This window comes from Cucurbita maxima, unplaced genomic scaffold (genome assembly GCF_002738345.1).
Source record: "Cucurbita maxima cultivar Rimu unplaced genomic scaffold, Cmax_1.0 Cma_Scf00024, whole genome shotgun sequence".
In the NCBI taxonomy this organism is placed as follows: domain Eukaryota; kingdom Viridiplantae; phylum Streptophyta; class Magnoliopsida; order Cucurbitales; family Cucurbitaceae; genus Cucurbita; species Cucurbita maxima.
In genome coordinates, this window is record NW_019272040.1 from 2525448 (window position 1) to 2532793 (window position 7346).

General features: G+C 35.7%; 1 protein-coding gene across 2 annotated transcripts; it reads left to right on the forward strand.

The window, feature by feature from the left end:
* Positions 1–105: 105 nt before the first annotated feature.
* Positions 106–7069, forward strand: LOC111497718 (probable E3 ubiquitin-protein ligase ARI8). 2 transcript variants are annotated; one of them, XM_023148608.1, is made up of 15 exons: positions 106–419; positions 1050–1174; positions 1368–1482; positions 1591–1681; positions 2521–2693; positions 2989–3093; positions 3181–3269; positions 3662–3769; positions 4036–4126; positions 4217–4306; positions 5479–5526; positions 5778–5849; positions 6134–6233; positions 6316–6442; positions 6546–7069. In XM_023148608.1, the coding sequence occupies exons 1-15, from the start codon at positions 255–257 to the stop codon at positions 6814–6816; spliced, it is 1770 nt and encodes a 589-aa protein (XP_023004376.1). In that variant the 5' UTR covers positions 106–254; the 3' UTR covers positions 6817–7069. The 2 variants fall into 2 exon arrangements, with proteins under 2 accessions (XP_023004376.1, XP_023004377.1); XM_023148609.1 differs by having other exon boundaries at positions 255–419; positions 1368–1473.
* The last annotated feature ends 277 nt before the right edge of the window (positions 7070–7346 follow it).

The window sequence follows — 7346 nt, forward strand, 5'->3', positions numbered from 1 at the left end:
TTGAAAAAAGGAAAACGGTATTAAAAAAAAAAAAAAAAAAAAAAAAAAAATTTCACAAAAGGCAATTTCTGAACGGTATACCAAATAAAATCGTTTCGTCGCCCTACAAAACCAAAACCAAAAGAAAACCCCACTTTGATTCTCTTTTTCATCCTTGCTTTTCTCCTTTCCTTCTCTCCTTTTACCGAACCTACAGGCCCCTGTGATTATCATTCGCTAATTCCCAATTTTGGCGATTCTTCCCTCCTTCCGCCATGGATTCTGAGGACGATCTCCATTACTCCACCGATGATGATTGCGATTTCTACAGCGGGGATATGGACATGGGGATGGCCTATTACAGCGATGAAGACGATCCTGAAGCTGAGGACTTTGTTGATGACGATACCGATGATTACTTCGAGTCCCGTCGTCGCGAGGTTGCTTTTCGAATTCCTTGTGCCTTGGTTTATTATTTTTGAAATTTTATGTGAATTGCGGGTAAATTTCGATTTTTTTTGAGCGGCTGGGCTATGATCCTTGAGATAAGAATGAATTTGAATGGTTCTATTTGGTATTTTCATGGTCTTAGTTTTCGAGGTTGTGCAGCCTGCTGAAGTTAATTTGAATTATATGGCTTTCCTTTAACGAGCTGCATAGTGGGGTTTTTATCTGGTTGCAAATTGGAGACTAGTGAAAACAAGTATTGTAAATTTTATTCCCAGCTTTATGTATTTGTTTGAGTGCGGAGAAAAGTTGGATATTTTGTTCGTGTGGGTTTGTGATGAAATTCGCACGTTTGTAATGGCGGTAACTTCTCTGCTAATAGCGAATAGCTAACTCTGTTTAAAGAAGAAAATGAGTTCAATAATGTCTATTTACTATTGGATTTTCATGGAAATCTGTGTTCTGACAGCCGAGAAGGAAAAGATAACTTTATTGCCCTTCCTGGACTCCTATGTTCCATTTGGGTTTATAGCACAACTGGATATTTTACTTGAAAATTACTTGTATAGATAGTTTTGTTTTGCTTTTTATTATTACTGATCTCTACTTGTGTCCTTGTGCAGCAAAATTTTACCATACTAAATGAATTTGATATAAGACAACGCCAAGAGGATGACATTACGAGAATTTCTTCTGTACTTTCTATATCACGTGTGGCTTCAATTGTCTTACTCCGCCACTTCAATTGGTATGGTCTTTAATTTTTTAATTCTTGTCACTTGTCAGTCTGGTCTAGGAATTTCTTATCTGGTTTATGATTGCGAGTGAAAGTTGTGTAGGTTTTTTATAACAAGCAAAAATTTTGTGGTAACTCTATTTTTTAGAACAAGTTTCTGTAATCATGCATGGTTTTATATTCATGCTATCAATTTTCCATGCAGGAGTGTTACTAAAGTCCACGATGAATGGTTTGCTGATGAAACTCGAGTACGGAAGCTAGTTGGCTTGTTGGAAGAACCTGTTGTACATGCCTCAAATGCTAGAGAAGTAAGAAATATAGATATTTACATCTTCATCTTTAACTTGGCTTCTTATGAAGTATGTGTTGGTGTTTTTGATTGCATATTACTTGGAAAACATCTTGATGATTTCTTTTGCTGGCAGCATACATGTGGAATCTGTTTTGAGTCCCATCCTGTAAGTAGGATCAAGTCTGCCGCCTGTGGTCATCCTTTCTGTGCCTCCTGCTGGGAAGGTTTGCCATACTAATCTTTATTTTTTCTTCCAATGTCATAATTTCCCAATTATGTATCAATATCTGCTTCTATTCTGTACAAGATTTAGGGCGTGATTTTTGTTTAAATTATTTAAGGTTTTCATGTTCTGGACATTAATAATAGTTTACTATGTTCTTTACTAAGGCTGTATTCGTCAGTTCACATATTTTCTGAAATGCTGACTTTTAGCGGGTATAACATACAAACACAAAATTATTCTTTTGCATGCTAGGGCTTTGTTCAGATGCTTGTCAAGGAAATCCAATTCTACAATTTCTATTGGCTTCCCAATCACTAGCTTCTCAGTTCTCATTGTCTTAACAACCATGAGTTAGTATGAACTATATAGCCTGTCTGCCCCTCGCTCACAAGAATATGAGGAACTTTTGCTTATAACGTTGAGCTTTTGACTATCACTAAGATTATTATATGATTTTGTTCTTTAATCAGAACAATGATTATGGAAGTGATGATATCTATTCAATTCATTTCACAATGTGCCCAACTTAATATGTATGCAATGTTTTTTTTTTTTTTTTTTTTTTTTTTTTTTTTTTTTTTTTTTTCTGGTGTTTATTTACCCTATCAGTTTCATGATTATTTTTTGCTTCTCGTTAAGTCTGGTAACAAACTCCTATTTGATGTGCTTTATACATTCCCAAACAGGTCTACTATTAACTTTCTTGGAGTATTTTTTAATATTATTATTGAAATTGTCCACTTAGTATACATGACCAATTCTTTTTCTTATTTTTGTTTAATATTTACAATATTATCTTGTAATATTCTTATGTTTCGTACATGGATCTTTGGATAGGCTACATTAGCACATCAATTAATGATGGTCCTGGATGTCTGATGTTGAGATGTCCTGTACCTTCTTGCGGTGCTGTGGTTGGTGAAGACATGGTTAATTCATTGGTCTCAAATGAAGACAGAGAGAAATATGATCGTTACCTTCTTAGGTCTTATGTTGAAGATAACAAAAAGGTATAACTTGTCTTGTTAGCTTATTATTTACTTTTATTATAGTCCACATCAATCATAAAATTTGATTGACTAAGTTGTGTTTCCTTGTTTTGTACAAGTTATCTTTTTCCATGTGAGAAATATATATAACTCTAGCTTTGATTTCTCACTGTTCTCATTAGAGATGCAGTAGATTTTTTCCATTTTGTTTTATGTTCATTCTTTTGCTGACAGTTGCACCTTTCTTCTGTTATTTATCGTTGCTTCCCTATCTTTCTCATGTTTTAATTTTCATGGTTTTCCTTTTTACTGCCAGACTAAATGGTGCCCAGCACCTGGTTGTGAGCATGCTGTTCTCTTTGATGCTGGCAATGGAAACTATGATGTATCTTGCTTCTGTTCATATGGCTTTTGCTGGAATGTAGGTATCACTGATCTCTACTAAATTGTTGTTTTTAGCTTTTATAATTATTTTGCATATGTATTTACTTTTCTTTTGAAACTTCAGTGCACCGAAGAAGCTCACCGTCCTGTAGATTGTGCTACTGTGGAAAAATGGATTTTAAAGAACAGTGCTGAGTCTGAAAACATGAACTGGTATTTCTTTTGTCATGTGTAGTGTTCCTTTAGAGTACAATTTATTTTTTGACACTCAGTAGAAGATTTAGAGTACAATTTATTTGACCGTTTTCCCCCTTCCCCATGTTGAATGTTACCTTTTTCTGGAGTCTCACGTGATTTTCTTCTTTTTGTATTCTCATTGTTATGTGCTTTGTTCGTTAAGCTCCTGATTCTTTTACATTTGTGAATTCTTGTGCAAGACATTGAGCATGATTAACAATGAGTTGGTTATAATGTGCAATGTTTGTGTGTGCACATAAGTTTCATTTACATTTTTCAACTAGGCAGTAACAGGAGAAAAAGCTTAAAGAAATAATTGGCTTGTTTTCTGGAAACCTAACTTTGTTTTTTAAACATTATAATTTCAGGATATTGGCTAATTCCAAACCTTGTCCAAAGTGCAAGCGACCAATTGAGAAAAACCAAGGGTGCATGCACATGACTTGCACACCTCCATGTAAATTTGAGTTTTGTTGGTAAGCTTTGATACAGTTGGCGGAATAATGTCATCTCTTCTGTTCGTTTCTTAATGCAAATTTAAAATTTTTAATTATGATTATAAATATTGAGCTAAAAAATCTAAAGTTTTCCTTTCCTCATTACGGGATTCCTAATATATCCACTAATGCTGTTGTGGGGTATGGATAAAGCAGGGCGAAAAGGGTTTTCATTGATTGCATCTTTTTACGAGCAATTTGCAAATGGATTGTTTTTTTAATTTCTTATAATTTGTGAAGTGCAGGCTGTGTCTTGGTGCATGGTCTGATCATGGTGAAAGAACTGGTGGCTTCTATGCTTGCAACCGATATGAGGTGGCTAAGCAAGATGGCGCGGTAAGGAATCTTCCATCCTGTATCCAACTGCAGCTGTACTCTGTGGAGCTATGCTTGAAATTTTGACTTTTTTTATGCTTGATATTGTAGTATGATGAGGCTGAGAAAAGAAGAGAAATGGCAAGGAATTCTTTGGAGAGATACACTCACTATTATGAACGTTGGGCAAGCAATCAAACAGTAAGCCGAAATAGCCATCTCAAACTTGTACCTGCATTATATTTTGCTCATAATTGCATATGCTAGACTTATCTTTTTATAGTTTTTTATTTCTACCCATGGTCTCTTGTATTCCGATATTTGTCAAGCTCAGGGTTTCTTTTTTGAAGTTTTCGATGCACATGATACATGATTGTCTGTTTCTCCTGTGGTATGCTTTTTTATTTTCCCTTTTGATTTCTTTACTTCTTGTTGCTTGTCAACTTATTGTCATTTGAACAAAACGACGGAAAAGAAAGAAAGAAACAGGTATATAATTAGGTTCAGGTCTTGGTAGCCACCTTTCTAGGATATCATATCCTTGAAGTTCATGATGCCTAACATAGTAAAGCTGGGCTGTGTCTCAAATGATTAGCCGTGTGCAAACTAATCCCACTCTTTCAGATATTAAGATGTAAGGATAAAAGTATAATAGCCACATATTTTTTAATGGATAAAGCACTGAATAATCATTGATGTGGAGGAAAATTTTCTGGTTGAGGTTATTATACTTATTTCTTTGTTAGTACTTCATAATATTAATTACCTTCATCCTCATATCATTATTTACATTTAAAAACTCTTCCTCTAGCAATTTTTCAAAGTAAGCCGCATTATTTGTTATTAAGCAATATTGGCCAAACATTTTTTGGATAGCAGGGGTTACAACCGGTGAAACTTTTATATATTACGAGTGATTCCTAAAATGGGGAGGGAAGGTTTTCTTGTTTGCTTCTAGATGGATGGACTTTGTTAACCAACCTTTCATGTATCGTTTATCTTTCTTAGTGCAAGCTAATTGGTGAGGTCTTTTTAAACCTTGTTGGCTCTTAAGCGTGTATATTTCATCCTCCCTTATGTTTCTGTTTTTGTTTTTGTTTTTGTTTTTGTTTGTTCAATAGATTTTATTCTTTTCATGCTCTTAAGCTGCTTGAGAAGTTCGTGTTGTACATGGTATCTGGACATTGTGTTTTTGTACATGGTATCATCCTCCCTTGTGTTTTTGTTTGTTCAATAGATTTTATTCTTTTCATGCTCTTAAGCTGCTTGAGAAGTTCGTGTTGTACATGGTATCTGGACATTGTTCAGACATCTCTTTTTTATTATTTTTTGTTTATTGATCTTTGATGTTAGGATGTCGTTGTCCTTTGCAGTCTAGGCAAAAAGCACTTACAGATTTGAATCAAATGCAGAATGTGCATGTGAGTTTCTATTTTACTTTACAACTCTTTTTATGTTCAATTAGCTACTGAATTATTAGTGCTCCAGAGCTAATGATCTATAGAACCTTCTTATACTCTGTAGTTTTCTAATGATATCTATTGTTTTGGTTTCTGATGGATGAATAAAAAAAATCACATCACAAGATCTCTTTAGTTTCCACATGCACGTGATTTGATTACTCTGTGTTCTTTGGGTTTAGAGAAGAATTCTTATTTCTCGTTTTTCTTAGATTGAGAAGCTCAGTGATATTCACTGCACTCCTGAGTCTCAGCTAAAGTTCATAACAGAGGCTTGGTTACAGGTATGTTCTAAATTTGCCCGGCTATGAAATATTAGATTTCTTCGGTTCATCGATGCATACATTTTTGTTCTAGTAGTCTTTCAAGTTGTATGAGTAACAATTTAAAAAGTTATATAGTACAAGGATCCTCACAATGCTATAGTACAGTTTAGTGATCCATTACAGATGAATTCGACAAAAGTAACAAAAAGAATTTCTTTATTTTTTTCAGAGTTCGAGATGAATATTGTTCCAGCCCACCATTTTTGACCTCGTGTTCGTTTTCTGGTAATTTTTTTTTGTAGATAATTGAATGCAGACGAGTTTTGAAATGGACCTATGCATATGGATACTACCTGCCAGAACAGGAGCATGCCAAGAGACAGTTTTTTGAGTATTTGCAAGGTAATTGCGTTCTTGAGGTTCGTTTAAGGAACAATTTCTAAACGGTATGTTACTTAAAAATGGCATATTCCCGTCGCTACAGGTGAGGCCGAGTCGGGATTAGAAAGGCTTCATCAATGTGCCGAAAAGGAGCTACTCCAGTTCCTCAATGCAGAAGGCCCCTCAAAAGAATTCAATGACTTCCGCACAAAGCTTGCTGGTTTGACCAGGTAAGGAAGGCACATCCATGAGCACGACTCTGATTTCAAGTTAGAGCGTGTAAACATCAAAATTGATTTTGTAACTCAATGCATTTGTGTCTGCTGCATACAGTGTTACTCGAAATTACTTCGAGAACCTGGTTAGAGCACTAGAGAATGGGCTTTCAGATGTGAACTCCCACGGAGTGAGCAGTGGCACGAGCTCGAAAAGCACAGCAGGAAGTAGTAAAGCAGGGCGAAGCGGACGGGCTAAGGGGGGGATCATTCGAACCAGCAGTTCGACCAGAAACGACGACAATGCAACTCATTGGTCGTGCGAACACTGTACGTATGTGAACGCTAGATCCGCTACAATATGTGAGATGTGCCATCAACGCCATTGAAAACCTCTGGTTTCCCATCAATGGCTGAAAAGAAAAAGAAAAGAAAAAAAAGAAGAAAAAAAAGAAGGCGTTGCTGTTATGTGTTGAGAGATGAAATGGTCAAATGTGATTTCTATGTAAATAGTTGGCGGCAGAGTATAAATTAACAAATTTAATTTGTGTTGTGCAGAAGTGTTGCGTTCATTGATGGCTTAATGAAGAGCTAGTGAGACATAATTACTAGCCTTGAAATAATGCCATTGTTGTTTCTCTATCTTCCAACATTTGTTCTTCCTCATGAAAACTCATGAAAACTTGTGTCGATCTTTCATTCACCAACCAGATGTGTCAATAACAAGGTCACTTTTCCACTCTAGGACTAGGCAGGTCGATCCTCCCTTCATCTGACTAGAGGTGTGGATAACAAGATCACCTTCCCACTCTAGGATTAGATAGGTCGATGCTTCATTCATCCGACAGAGGTGTGGATAACAAGGTCACCTTTTCACTTTAGGACTAGATAGGTCGATGCTTCATTCATCTGACTAGAG

Bases quoted from the DNA above. Each gene is read 5' to 3' on its own strand.
- LOC111497718 (XM_023148608.1), top strand. From the start codon at position 255: ATGGATTCTGAGGACGATCTCCATTACTCCACCGATGATGATTGCGAT. The intron at 420-1,049 runs GTTGCTTTTCGA...GTCCTTGTGCAG, and splicing joins TCGAGTCCCGTCGTCGCGAG to CAAAATTTTACCATACTAAA. The intron at 4,307-5,478 runs GTAAGCCGAAAT...TGTCCTTTGCAG, and splicing joins GTTGGGCAAGCAATCAAACA to TCTAGGCAAAAAGCACTTAC.